Source organism: Neofelis nebulosa, chromosome 6, assembly GCF_028018385.1.
Source record: "Neofelis nebulosa isolate mNeoNeb1 chromosome 6, mNeoNeb1.pri, whole genome shotgun sequence".
Classification (NCBI taxonomy): Eukaryota; Metazoa; Chordata; class Mammalia; order Carnivora; family Felidae; genus Neofelis; species Neofelis nebulosa.
This window is the reverse complement of record NC_080787.1, coordinates 155,957,163-155,971,939: the sequence shown is the minus strand read 5'-3', so window position 1 is coordinate 155,971,939 and position 14,777 is coordinate 155,957,163. Positions and strand designations below refer to the sequence as shown.

Below are 14,777 nucleotides of genomic sequence, written 5' to 3'. Positions count from 1 at the left end.
AAAGTGCCACCAGCATTTTTTGCAGAGCTAGAACAAACAATCCTAAAATGTGTATGGAATTAGAAAGGATCCTGAATAGCCAAAGCAATCCCAAAAAAGAAAGACAAAACTGGAGGCACCACAATTCCAGATTTCAAGCTATATTACAAAGCTGTAGTCATCAAGAAAGTATGGTACCGGCACAATAACAGACACACAGATCAGTGAAACAGAATAGAGAACCCAGAAGTGGATCCAGAGCTACACGGTCCACATCTTCAACAAAATAGAAAAGAATATCCAATGGAAAAAAAGACAATCTCTTCAGCAAATGGTGTTGGGAAAACTGGACAACAACATGCAGAAAAATGAAACTGAACCACTTTCTTACACCCTACACAAATATAAATTCCAAATGGATGACAGACCTAAGTGTGAGACGGGAAACCATCAAAATCTTAGAGAAGAACACAAGCAGCAACTTCTTTGACCTCAGCCAGGGCAACTTCTTACTAGACACATCTCCAGAGGCAAGGGAAACAAAAGCAAAAATGAACTATTGGGACCTCATCAAGATAAAAAGCTTCTGCACAGTGAAGGAAAAAAAACCTACAAAACTAAAAGGCAGTCTACAGAATGGGAGAAGATATTTACAAATGACATATCTGATAAAGGCTAGTTCCAAAAATCTATAAAGAACTTATCAAACTCAACACCCAAAAAACAAATAACCCAGTTAAGAAATGGGAAGAAGATATGAATAGACGCTTTTCCATAGAAGACATCCAGATGGCCAACAGACACATTGAAAGTTGTTCAACATCACCCATCATCAGGGAAATACGAATCAAAACTACAATGAACTATTACCTCACACCTGTCAAAATTGCTAAAAGTAACAACTCAGGAAACAACAGATGTTGGGGAGGATGGGGAGAAAGGGGAAAGCTTTTATACTATTGGTGGGAATGCACACCGGTGCAGCCAGTCTGGAGAACAGTATGGAGGTTCCTCAAAAAGTTAAAAATAGAGCTACCCTACGACTCGGCAACTGTACTCCTAGGCATTTACCCGAAGAATAAAAAAATACTGATTTGAAGGGGCACTTGCACCTCGATGTTTACAGCAGCACTATCAACAGTAGCCAAATTATGTAAAGAGCCCAAATGTCAATCAGCTGGTGAATGGATAAAGAAGACGTGGTATATATATACAATGGAATATTACTCATCCATAAAAAGGAATGAAAATGCCTCCATTTGCAATGACATGGATGACACTAGAGTGTATTATGCTAAGCAAAATAAGCCAGAGAAAGATAAATACCATATGATGTTACTCATGTGAAACTTACTAAACAAAAAATAGATGAACATAGTGGGGAGAAAAAGAGAGAGGTAAACCATAAAACAGACTCCTAACTAGAGGCCAAACTGAGAGTAGCTGGAGGGGGGTGGGGTGGGGGATGGGCTAAATGGATGGTGGGTATTATGGAGGGCACTTGTGATAGGCATTGGGTGTTATATATGTAAGTGATGGACCACTAAATTCTCCTCCTGAAACAAATTACAATACCGGGAAAATATTTAAAATGTTTTTTTTTTATTTTAAAAACCAATAAGTCATTTTTTTATTTTTTTTATTTACTTTTTTTTTAAATTTTTTTTAATGTTTATTTATTTTTGAGACAGAGAGAGACAGAGCATGAACGGGGGAGGGTCAGAGAGAGAGGGAGACACAGAATCTGAAGCAGGCTCCAGGCTCTGAGCTGTCAGCACAGAGCCCGACGTGGGGCTTGAACTCACAGACCGTGAGATCATGACCTGAGCCGAAGTCGGACGCTTAACCAACTGAGCCACCCAGGCGCCCCAATAAGTCATTTTTTTTAAATGCCCAAGCAGTTTTCCTCACTACTGCTAAGGTCATCTAAACAAGGAAAAGTTTGAGAAACTGTCACAGCAAAGAAAAGCCCAAAACGACATGCTGACTACATGTCATGGAGCAGGAAAAGGTAGAACAGAGGGAACATGGATAAATTATAGACCTCAGTTAAAATAACACATTAATATTGGCTCATTAATTGTGACAATTATGAAGAAACTAGAAAGAGAGGAGAAATTAAACGTCCAATAAGAGAAACCTATTGCATCAGACTGGAAACCTAGAGGAGATGAGAGCTTTCATCATCCCAGCCATGGCCCACCCAGTGAGGACAGTGTGCACAGAGGGGCTCAGGGATTATTGATCCTGACGTGTCAGCTATGACTGTTTGAATTGCAAGCAAATGAACATACTTACTGAGGTAAAATAACTGAGTATTTTTTTAATGGTAGAAATAAAGTAATACTTGCCAGAAGCACGTTAAGAATGGGTTTGGATCTGGCAGGCCCAGGGGCTCACACTCTCCCAGGGTGACCTGGACCCTCTCCAAACCTCCATCCTGCCAAATGCCTTCGGGGAGGCTCCATTCAGAGGTTTCTCTCACTGTGTCTGGGGCCTCCAGCAACTCCAGGCTGACACCCACTCACTGTCCATTCTACTGGGAAAGGTTTCTATTTCCCTTAGGATCCCTGAAAAGTCGTGGGGTTAAGTATCTTTGGCCTGGCTTGGGTCACATTCTCATCCTTGAAGTCATCAGAGCACCCAGAGGATGGAGATGGGGTTGGCTAGACTTGGATCATGTGCCCAACACTGAGGCAGATGGGAGGTGGGGGGTGCCCTCTGGAACTCTTTGCATGGGAGACAAGCGAGATGTAGTTCCCAAAGGCAAGCTAAGTTACTGGACTTGGGCATGACAATGGATGCCAGGTTGGGAAAGCAGCAAACTCCACATCACTGACGGCCAACTGCACAGCACTGTAATCTGCTGTGCCCAAGAAAGCAAGGGGTTCACTTAGGGCCAGGGACTGCAGTGGTCCATCCAGTGCTCTTGCTGTCCTCCCACGATGGCAAAACACTCTTCCAGCTGCAGAAAAACTAACTTTGCTGTTGGTGGTAAACTCAAGGCTCCTGCTTTGGTCATTGGGTCCTCAAGTCTCAGAGACTAGAAGACACACAGACCTCACTTGTGTCCCTGGAAGGAGGGAGCCCAGGAGTAACACCTGCCCCCTGACCACATTAATCACCCATACTCAACGAACAAACTGGTCCATATTACAGTCTCCTCTCTCTCCTTTACAAAGAGCAAAGACCAAATGTATAGTAAGGAAATTATTGCTCAGTGAAGCAATAGGAGACCCAAGGATTACTCCACAGCATGAAATCCCCAGTTGGCAGGCTTTCTGGAGGCCACGGTCCCTGGGTCATGCATGTGGTTCTCTGAGACCCCACAGCCTCAGTGAGAAACTACTCACTAGGAGACACAGTTGTTCCTATTTCCTTGATTCTTAACAAGGATGCATTTCAAAGGTTTATACTACAATCTGGAGGCCAAAGGACTGCAGAGCCAGTCTGCTGTATGCCCGTTGTAGCCAGGGCCACATTCTGTATTTGGAGGTTTATTACCGCTCTTGGCAGGCTAAGAGTGAGGGAGGAGGTGCTTGTCTCAACCACACAGATGCTGGGAATGAAAACATACATTGGAACTGTCTACACTGCCTGTGAACCTGTTAAGTTGCCCAGCAGCACAGTCAGCTCAGTAATGGGCCATGAGGGTTGTCAGGAGCCAGGCTGCCCTGAGCTGAAGGACCACAGATGCCTGCCTGGATGGTTGTCCTGTCTGAGACCTGATTATCTACCGGTGATAACTCAGATGGGACGAAGGATCCACCCAGTGCCAGGAGGGCCCCACCAGCCCACAAGAAGGGGGCTGGTAAGTCACCACACCTCATCCTATATAAAACCACATATGTCTACTGAGTGCCCTCATGGGTCAGAGCTGTGCTGGAACCTGGGAACCCCCAGGCAGAGTGGAGCCAGCAGCACCCTTCCCAGGAGGGACAGTGGAAGGATCCTGCATGATCTCTGAGGCTATTCACAATCCATGATCAGAGTCGAGTTGAATTTGAAACAGTCTGTGACCAGGTGGATATTCACTCTTTTTTTTAGAGCCCAACACTGAGAGGCAAGAAACCAGTGCTCCCCAGATCAACTCCGAATGCGTGAGAGTCCTGTCCATCCTAGAGGCTCAGAAAGAGGAGAAACAGAGAAGAGACATAAGATAGGGAAGGGGGCCACTTATGATAAAGCCAAACCCTGACCCTGACGCAGAACAAGGCCTTGTCCCAAATATCAACCTTGACACTGACCCAGAATGTAAGGCTGACCTAGACCCAGACCAAGACCAAGACCCTGACCTTGACCCTGACCCAGTCCCTAGCCCCTGACCCTGCCCAACAAATAAGGAATATCAAGTGAGAATAATGAGAAACTAGACTCCAAAAGACAGGTCCAATGTGGATTGTGGAGATTCAAATGTCTGGCTGCGTATTCGGGGCTGTGATGGCTGTGCAAAACCACTAAAGGCCCTAAACAAAGGTAAGGATGTCAAATATGCCAATTTTTTGTCCAGAGTTGAGTAGAGACTTGGTTCCAAGAGTCCTTGTTCTTGGTGGCTTCCAAAGGACAAACTAGCCATTCCCACCAATAATACACAATGAGAGACTGTCCTGCAGTTGTGACCTAGGGGCAGTTCTTCTGCTAAGCCTCATTTTCTCCTCAGTGTTTTGGGAAAACACCTTTTGCTCTTTATAGACCTAAAATTATTAAGTGGTCCTTGTAAATTCCCTTCTGTAGGTGGAAGAGTCTAGTGTCTAGGTGATCTGAGGCCAATGGCGGGCAGTGTGAGAGCATGTGTGTTCAGCAGCAAAATGACTCATACTCACCAGGGCTCATTCAATGCAGATATTCTGCAATATTGGCAACAGGTAAGATTTGAACTGCTGGCTTGCTCCTTTTACTTGGGGGTAATGAAGTGAGTCACAGGGAACGTCATCTGAACCTCAGCAAAATAAAGACTCATAAAAAAAAAAAAAAAAAACATTGCCTTGAGATGACAGTTTGGGAGATGCTAGATCATATCCAGGGGGAGGTGTGTACCTCAACAGAGGGGTAGGAAGGGGGCATGAGGACCAAAAAGATCACAATGGAGAACATCCACTCAGAGACTTAGGAAGACAGAGGAGTAAAGGTCGTATCAATCCCTGAAATGAAAGTTGATGTTTTCAGATCCATTGTAATAAAGACAGAAACTAAAGCTGAACCATAGACTACAAGCATTCTGACAGTAATTCAGGGTAAAGAGGGCACAGATTTGAACATCTGTCCACTAAAAATATGCCAGAATTCATAATAAATTGATTCCAAGTTAAATTTTTTCAGTAATTAATAATAAAAAAACAGAGGTGTCTACAGTAGGAACTGAAACAGATCTCATAAATGCGTTTCAAGTTTTGAAGAAGTGTCTCTGGCATTACCCCATCTTCATATGCTTGAATTGTATGTATCACAAACTTGTGGTGTGAAAAGTCACGGGATTCCCTAAAAAGCCTGGGACTCCACTGCTGGAAAGAAAAGTTTGCTAAGAACAATTGAGTTGGAGCAGGTTGTCACTGGCATGAAGCAAACCGTTACTCAACAATCTGCTTTTACATATCCTGTACTGTGGACCTAACCAGAAGTCAAAGCTACCTTACCCATGAGCGGGGCTCTCACTCTTCCCTAGCCTCAATGGACAGAGAATAGACTAGCTCTTCTCCCTCACAACTCAATTCATATCTACAAATACCCAATCTTAGAAGGGATGTTGCTTACTCAATTTCAAGATTGCAGTTTTTAAAAATAAACATTCTCATATTGTTTTTCCTTTCAGTGAAACAGAACTTAATTTAGTTGCTTAAGAATCCAAGAATGACTAAGATGTGCTTTTGAAAACAAAGTAACACTAAAGAGGTAACACTAAGATGAAAGAATGTTGTTATGTTTCATGGTTGTTTGGTGGTTTTAGTGGTTTTTGTTTTAGAGAGAGAGAGAGAGAGAGAGAGCAGGCAGGGGAAGAGCAGAGGGAGAGGGAGAGAGAATCTTAAGCAAGCTCAACGCTCAGCTCAAAGCTGGATGAGGGGCTCGATTCCATGACCCTGGGATCATGGCCTGAGCTGAAATCAAGAGTTGGAGGCTTAACCGACTGAGCCACCCAGGCACCCCATTATATGTTTTAACTCTGTAAAGTTTAAATAAAATTAAAGAAACTTGTTTTCAAAAGAAAGGAAATGTTAGATGTAATTTTGCTATAAAATAGGTACTAGAAATAGAAGCATCTGGGCCATAGCTGAATCCCACCTACATTCGCTCATGCCTCCTTGAGATTTAAACAAGAAACAGCCAATAAAATCCTCATGGCGCCAGGAGAAGGGGCCCAGGATAATGGGATGGCCAGGCGTTGGCCCCGCACGGGCAGGTTTTGGGGTTTGGCCCACAGGCAGCTCCCAGTGTCAGCTGCCACGTGCAGGTGGCAGGCTGCTGCAGGAAAAGGAGCAGGGACAGTAGCTCCATGGTCCTTTTCACTTTTGTAGATTGCAGTTTCACACTTGTTGCATTTCTAGTTGAATTTTTATTGTAAACTTTTACTTAAAAAAATAAAACTCTCAGTGTTTGAAGTGGCAATGGCCGACAAGTCCAAAGAGCAGGGCAGAGGAAAAAACCAAAACCAAGGACACAGTTGAAATACTTGAACCAGCTGGGGAACATGCACACACCTCCTCTTGGCTCATTAGGATAAATCCCTAACCCTAACCCTAACCCCTAATCCCTAAAAGCTACCCCCACCCTCACGTCACGGGACCGGAAATTAGGGTCGCACCGAGCGTGCTTACATCGGGCTATTTCCTTAGTCCCGCCTCCTCTCCCTTGTTACCCAATCGCTTCTGACTCGCCGTTCTGCGCGCCTTCCGGTGGCCAACTTCCGCCTTCCGGCCAGACAGTCCGAGCGTGCGAGTGGCCGGTCTTTCCAGCTGCATGGCGGTGGCCAGCGCGGGGCCGGCTGAGCTGGGCTTCGTGGAAGCAGCGCCGGCGTGGCGGCTGCGCAGCGAGCAGTTCCCAAGCAAGGTGGGCGGGCGGCCGGCGTGGCTGGGCGCCGCCGGGCTGCCGGGGCCAGAGGAGCTGGCCTGCGCGCTGTGCGGCCGCCCGCTGGCCTTCTTACTGCAGCTCTACGCGCCGCTGCCCGACCGAGCCGACGCCTTCCACCGCTGCCTCTTCCTCTTCTGCTGCCGGGTGCCGCCGTGCTGCGCCGGTTTGCGCGGTGAGCGGCCGCTGCTCCCGAGCCAGGGCCCGGGTCATGTTTGCGAAGGGCAGCGCCTGGGGGCGGCGGCGGGGGGGGGGGGGGGGCGGGGGGGGGGCGGGGGGGCGGTGGAGAGTCCAGCGCAGCGCCTGGCCCCCGCCCCCCGCCCTGCTCGGCTTCCTCAAGCATTCTGGGCCCCAGCTTTTGAGTTTAATCGATTGGTACGAAGTAGGCGTTGTTATACTGAAATAATGAAAATTGTTTTTTAGAAAGCTGGGCCCAATAACGTTTCCATATTTGTGTAGAATCAATGTAACTTAACTGTTAGTCTCATTATTTAATTATATTGAATAAGCCCAAAGATCCAATTCAAATTGCTGTGAGTACCAAACTGGTTTCTTGTTCTTTTTCACTTTTTTTTCCCCTTTTCTCCCCTTTCGGAAAGTAAGATCACTGAAATCAGAACCTGTGGTCTTTTCAGTCCTGTGTGGACCAGAGTCTCCAATATTTGGATTGCTATGTTGTTTTACTTACGGTATTTACAACATCTCTTCTCATTTTCTTATAGTTTTTAGAAATCAGCTACCCAGGAAAAATGACTTTTACTCCTATGAACCACCTTCTGAGAATCCTCCTCCAGAGACAGGAGAGTCTGTGTGCCTCCAGCTCAAGTCTGGTGCTCATCTCTGCAGAGTTTGTGGCTGTTTAGGCCCCAAAACATGCTCCAGATGTCACAAGGCACATTACTGCAGTAAGGAGCATCAGACTCTAGACTGGAGATTGGGACATAAGCAGGCTTGTACACAGTCAGGTGAGTCACTTCATGTAAGTTTCAGCTCTGTTTCATAGCATCTGTCAACCCAGGTTTTTTGTTTTGAGGATAAAAGTTAAGATTAAAGAAAGTATGATACTTTTCCAAAATTTTGGTAACTGGTGATATGAACAGCTCTATGAAAGGAACTGTGACGTCCCACCTACTCAGTTATGTCTCACACTTGCCTCAATACAGGCATTTAATTTATGACCCATAACCTGAAATGCCGGAACTACATATATTTGGCAAAAATGTTAACTACATAGAATATGCTTTAGAAATGGGAAATTATTAGACCCTCTATAAAACTAAATGACTAGTAATTATGCTAGTTACCTTTTCTTGTTTCAGAATATTTGGACAGAACAATTCCAGATCACAACTTCCTTTTTCCGGAATTTGAAATTGTAATAGAAACAGAAGATGAGATTACACCTGAAGTTGTTGAAAAAGAAAATGAATCAGAAATTATAGGAAGCATGGGTAAGGGATCAGTTTTAGAACCTTTATTCATTAAGTGATTAAATATAATGCTTGAAAGAAAAGGCTCAGTATGTCAAGAAAAGAGGTAGGTACTGATAGGAAAAGTTAACCCACTTTGTAGTATGTAGCCTATACTATTCAAATATTATATCATTTGAAAATATACTTCCTGTACCTCCCCTCCTTGGCATATGTATCAGATATATTCTAGTTCTGATAAAGACATGTCAGGGCCACATGGTCATTTGGGTAGGGCTCCACAGGATACTTGAAACTTGGTACGTTCATCTGGATCCAAGATAGGTTTCTCAGATCGAGATCAAATAAGTGAGAGTGCTTAGTGTTTGTGCTTAGTGTTTGGCGGGTGACCAGGGTCGTTTAAATGTTTCTCTTCCGTGTGGCCGGTTTCAGATTCGCAGTTTTACAGGTTATCTAGAGATGAACACACTCTAGGTGTAGTGCCTAGGCCAAAGCAAATACCTAAGAGACAGATTAGTAGCCAACATTTATCCAACACTTAGTCTGTATCAAGGGCTGTTTGTGCGTGATCTCATTAAAATCCTGAAAGCAGTAGAATTAGAAACTGTACTTCATTTTGCAGTGAGGAATTTGAGGTTTTCCATGTAATTTGTTTGGTCATGTAACCGAAGCTGTTAACGTTTTAGAACTGTAGTTTGAGCTCACGTGATATTGACTCCAGAATTTGAGCCCTTAGGCACTACAAAAGTAGGTTTCAGAATCTAAATACACTTTAGAATATCAGCTCACTGGTTTATAGTTCATATTCAGGTGATATCAAAAATATTCTTTGGTACGTGTAACACAGACTAAATTCTGTTGAGGACAGCAGTGGTTCAGATAGCTGGGATTCCTGGAGAGGAGTGTGAGGAACAAGTGGGTAGGTCAACAGGGAGCTTGTGATGGCTGAATGAGTATAACAGCTGGGAAAAATGCATGAAACACGAAGAGATAGGGAGAGTCCAGGTGCCTAAAGGGCAGTAGTGAAAATAAAAGGGTCAATATCTGTTGGGTGTCCTGTCATCTCTGCTGGACACAAGTCCTAAACCCAGGACTTGGGTCTGTTCTTTTCATTTGAAGCTTTAAAGAGAGGTACTTACTAGGAACCTACACAGTAAAGTGGAGTGCCTGGAAAGTCAGATGGTCTTGAAGCACCAACTTCAATGAATTAAAAGTTCAGGGAAAGCCTGTGGGAACATCTGGCCTTCACTCCAATTTAACACTAAGTTGGTTGTTTGAAATTTCCTTTCCTCGGCATGTGGAAGATGTCAGGCCATGGGGATTATTCCTATTGTCCTAACAGTTACATTGATGATTTTTCAGATGAAGTACCTGAGGAGGAATTGGATTCCATGGCAAAACATGAATCCAGGGAAGATAAAATTTTCCAGAAGTTTAAAACTAAAATAGCCCTTGAGCCAGAACAGGTAAACTAGAATTCATACAACTCTTTCTTGTGTTCTTTTCAGGTGGTGTTTTCAGGGTAAAATCCCTGAGAAGAGATAACTACAATAAAGCTAGGGTCTTGTTACAGGAATCCTTCACACAGATGGTCTGCTGATCCTTTCAGTAGTTACTGAAAGACTACAGGTTGTACTGTTTATCATGTAGGGTCTATAGTCTAAAGAAAGGATCAGAGATAGCAGATGAGTAAGATACTGCCTGTGATGCAAGAAGTTTGCACCAGTGGCAGAAAGAAAAAAGTATTTTTGCCCATGTGTCCAACAGGGAACTCTTGCTTATGAAACCAACATGACATGTGACACAAACCCTGGTTTTGTGAAAAGAAAAATGCGCTTCGGTGTTGGCGAGAGTCCTGGATCCTTGAGTTACACTATAAGCTCTGATGTCACTCCATCTCCAGTGTGAAAAAACAGGGTGGTTGTGCGGATGAAGGGAGGGTATAGGCACATAGCAAGTGCTCGGCAGACGTTTCTCTTCTTCATCTCTGTTCTTCCATTAACATCATTCTTAAAGACATTCGCCATAAACCTAAATCACTGAAGGAAACTCAGCTAAACTCCTATAAAGCAGTCACTGAATCAAGTACCCAGGGGAAGAAGATCATGGGAAGAACAGACCCGGGTCCTAAACACCGAGAAGGTAGTTTTTAGCAATGTATATGCTTGTGACAAAACAGGAAGGCCACTCCGTTGATGTATAACACCTAATGAAATTTATCTCTGTAGTATTTATCTAAACAAGTGTTTCACTTGGCATTTGTCCCTTTAAAATTTTTAACTGAGTTTAAAACAGGTTCCTTTTATCTGTGAAATAAGCACAAACTCTGGGCTACATTTTGGATTCAGAAACTACACAAAATACTCTTAGCATTCCGATTCTAACCATATTATCTTTTATGAAATACGGTTTTGATAACCCAAGTCAGATAGGCTAAAATGATGACACTGAGAAAGCATTAATGGTGCCAGGTCTGAGGTGAGGGAACCTCACTGTGTTTCAGATGAGTGAGGGGAACTCGTGTAGGAGCATGTGCAGAGTTTCTCCAGATTACCAAAGCACATGCTACCAAGGGAGACTTAGGTGAGATGTCTGTGATTTGAACATGATCCTGATTGATTTTAGGTCCTCAGATATGGCAGAGGGATTGCACCCATCTGGATCTCTGGTGAAAATGTCCCTCAAGAAAAGGATATTCCAGATTGCCCCTGTGGTGCCAAGAGAATATTTGAATTCCAGGTATGACCTCAAAAAGTATTCTAATATACAGTCACCCTGGGTTATGTAATTAAATGCTATAAAACTTCACTGAAGTAACATATGCACATGGGTCCTGTTATTTACAGCAAGTGCTTTGTCCCACCTAAGGGACACCTTGGTCCCACCTTGTTCCCTGGAGGGAAATGTCTTTTACTGTTTTATCTGGTAGTCCTTTCTCTTTCTAAATAATGTGCTTTTTCTGACAACTTGTCAGTTTATTAGTTTTTAGACATTATCCGTTGACTGACTTGTACAATAAAAAGGATTTAAATGTAGTTGCTTCTATCATCTTGACCACCCCTCCCCACCTCTCGGTATGGTTAAATCATCATTTTTAGTGTCTCCATTTTGTTACATTTGTAATTTTAAATATACCTTCTTTTCTTGTTCTGGCACTTAAGGCCTTTGTACTGGGTGACAGGAAGTGTTTTAGAGGCCCTACTCAGTTTAGGGTCTTTGGATTTGGTAGGGAAAAAATGGATATAATCATGAAGATGGGTTTTCAGAAGGAACTGTTATCACAATCCATTTGGGTTGGGTAGAAATGCTCTTGTACTGTGGATTTACTAACCTTACAAAGTGGTAGGTGATACTTGTTTCTTGAGCAAAAAAATGAATTGTGAAAACTATATCCAAAATTAATTCAGTTAGTGTCAAAGCCGGAGACTGAAACACCCAAGAGCCCTATCACCCTGGCAAGGAAGGTGTGTTGAAAACAGACCTAATTGTGCCATCCTCTCCTCAGGTCATGCCTCAGCTGCTCAACCACCTGAAGGCCGACACTCTGGGCAGGAGTGTCGATTGGGGTGTTGTGGCTGTCTTCACCTGTGCTGAAAGCTGCAGACTGGGGATTGGCTACACAGAGGAATTTGTTTGGAAGCAAGATATAACAGATACACCCTAAAGACAACATCATAAAGCCTTACAAATGCTCATACTGTCTTAGGCCTTGCAATTCCATTACTAGGACTTTATCCTAAGGAAATAATTATACCAGAGACAAAGATGTTGTTTTTGGTGAGTTTACAATGTGTAAATATTAGTGAAACAAAAATGTCCAGTGACAAGTAAATAAATTTTGGTGTATTCCTACAGCAGAAGGTAATGCAGTCTTAATGATACAGACCTATATGCACATCAAGTAAGATAACAGGTTTAAAGGGACACCAAGATATTCACAGTATGTTCATATCCTTTATAGAAGTATTTTTGTATGTTTATGTTCACAGAAATCTGGAAAGGTACATACTTGGTGTGAACTAATTAACTATGAATGGTAAGACTAAGTGAAGTGATTAGTTTACCCGTGTTTGTTTCTTTCTACTTGAATAAAAGTGGGTTAATTGCCTAATTAAGATAATCTATTAGAGTGTTTTTCCTCCTAAAATTTGCAGTGTTAAAACCAAGAGAAAATTATTTGGGTAAAACCTGAAGAGATTTGTCTGGTAATCAGACAGGCTCTAGTATACATAGAAGTCCAGAACAATGAGAAAAATAGGCTGGTGCGTGTGAGGACTTCAACTGAATTTGAAGAGAAGCTCTACCTCAGAACAACCTTGATCAGCCAGCAGCACTGCTCAAAAGAGACTGCAAGGCAAGAATGATGGTCTTCCCCTCTATCTCAGTACCACATGGGAAGTAAACCCAAGGAAGGAGGTAGGAATGAGGCGCTGGAATTTCCCTAGGGAAATCTAGCCCAGGACACAACAGCCTGAGGGAAGGCCCTGAGGTGAGCCAAATCTGTTAACCATGCTAAGGCTCCTAGCCCCGAGTGCTTTACAGTGATGTCTTTGAACAGGAGTGATGCCAGCCCAGGACTAAAGCAAGCATGAAGGACATTGCTGTTGGTCAGTGCTTGAAGGCCGACAGCTAATCTACATTGATTCATATTCTCCCACACCTATCCCCGCTGGCCTGGAAGTGGCACTGCCGCCCTAAGTACATCTTCTTGGATGTTACACCATCTGTTAATGTCACCGACTACTTGGCTATTTGACTGGAATTTTAGCTGAGCAAGTCCTGGCTTGTTAGCCCATGTTATATGTGTACCTATATTTTAAAAAGACTTGTGTATAAAATACAGTGAAATGGAGCACATGGGTGGCTCAGTCGGTGAAGTGTCTGACTTTGGCTCAGGTCATGATATCCCGGCTCATGGGTTCGAGTTCGCGTTGGGCTCTGGGCTGACAGCTCGGAGCCTGGAGCCTGCTTCCAATTCTGTGTCTCCCTCTCTCTTTCTGCCCCTCCCCTGCTCATGCTCTGTCTCTCAAAAATAAACAAATGTTAAAAGAGAGAGAGAGAAGAGAGAACACCAGAGACTTGACTCCTCACAAAAGAACATGGCACTTCTGTAGTCTTTACAAAGGTATCAAGCCTCTGTCTGGATGCAGCTACTCATTTGCAGGAAATACAGAGAACAGAAGAACAGGCTGAATAACACCATGAATTTGAAAATAGCAAAACATATACTGAAAGAAACTACCAGCTAAATGGTCTGTAAATTTTAAGGAAAAGAGATGGAAGAGGAATATAAGGAATACGTGCATAAAAACACGGAATTTTTTTTAATGGAAGACTGCCCTGTATTAGTAATTTAGGTGATGACTACAAAATTCAAGATAACATCTATTGGTGGGTGGTGCTGTGGCTGGGCAGGAGCAGAAGGAGGGGTTTCAAGGACACAGGCAAGGTTCCAGGTGATGGCTGCAGGGGTGTCTACTGAGGAGTACACTGTGCTGGACATATTTTGTTAGGCTATCCATGTGTGCGGTGTTTCACAGGTAGAAGTTTCAGAATTCAGAAGAGTGATTAGGAAGAAGATATGTCAACAAGAACTAAAATGTAATGAAAAATTTCATTAACAGGAACCAGAGAATACTTAGGAATTAATTTTTATGAAATGTAGAAGCCCTATATGAAAAAATTATAAAACTTTACTGAAGAATCTAAGAGAAGATCTACACGTGGAGAGAGATTTCTTTCTTGGATAGATGTCTTTCCAAATGATCCTTAACATTACTGATATCAATGGCCATAATTAAGGAAACAGGTAAATACATAATGGTACCTAAGAGATGTCATACATTTGTGATGCCATTGGACTCCCTATCATGGAAATGTGTTTATGACCTACTGATGGGGGAAAAAAAGGCAAAGCTATATAAAACTGAACATATGCTTTAGTATTTTCTAAATATGGGATCAAAAGCACCCCAAAAGGAAAGGACCTGTACAGAATGGGGCTTGGGACATACCCCGGGGCAGTAAGCAGAAGAACTTTTTCCTTTCTGATTATATGCCTCTGAACTGTTTGAAAATATACTTTTACAATTAACTCCAGCAAGAACACCCAAGAACTTACAAATTTCCAGCTAATGTTCATGAGAAAAAAACACCTCACTAGGCTGTACACATACCCCAGCTTTAATACTGAAGGACTTTGCCCTGGAGCCTGATTTTGTCACTCACTGGCTATGTAACCTGGGACAAATGCCTCATCCCTCAGCTGAGGCCAGAGTTTCCTCACCTAAGAAAGAGGAACAAAACCTA

At 43.2% G+C, this 14,777-nt stretch overlaps 1 protein-coding gene across 1 annotated transcript; it reads left to right on the top strand.

Annotated features, from left to right (window-relative positions):
• The first annotated feature begins 6,870 nt into the window (after positions 1–6,870).
• On the top strand, positions 6,871–12,579 carry PDCD2 (programmed cell death 2). The gene is made up of 6 exons (XM_058735969.1): positions 6,871–7,213; positions 7,761–8,003; positions 8,358–8,489; positions 9,831–9,934; positions 11,094–11,207; positions 11,974–12,579. The coding sequence occupies exons 1-6, from the start codon at positions 6,931–6,933 to the stop codon at positions 12,130–12,132; spliced, it is 1,035 nt and encodes a 344-aa protein (XP_058591952.1). The 5' UTR covers positions 6,871–6,930; the 3' UTR covers positions 12,133–12,579.
• The last annotated feature ends 2,198 nt before the right edge of the window (positions 12,580–14,777 follow it).

Coding starts and splice junctions, on each gene's coding strand:
- PDCD2 (XM_058735969.1), top strand. CDS start 6,931: ATGGCGGTGGCCAGCGCGGGGCCGGCTGAGCTGGGCTTCGTGGAAGCA. Junction 8,004..8,357: donor GCAGGCTTGTACACAGTCAG/GTGAGTCACTTC, acceptor TTCTTGTTTCAG/AATATTTGGACAGAACAATT. Junction 9,935..11,093: donor TAGCCCTTGAGCCAGAACAG/GTAAACTAGAAT, acceptor GATTGATTTTAG/GTCCTCAGATATGGCAGAGG.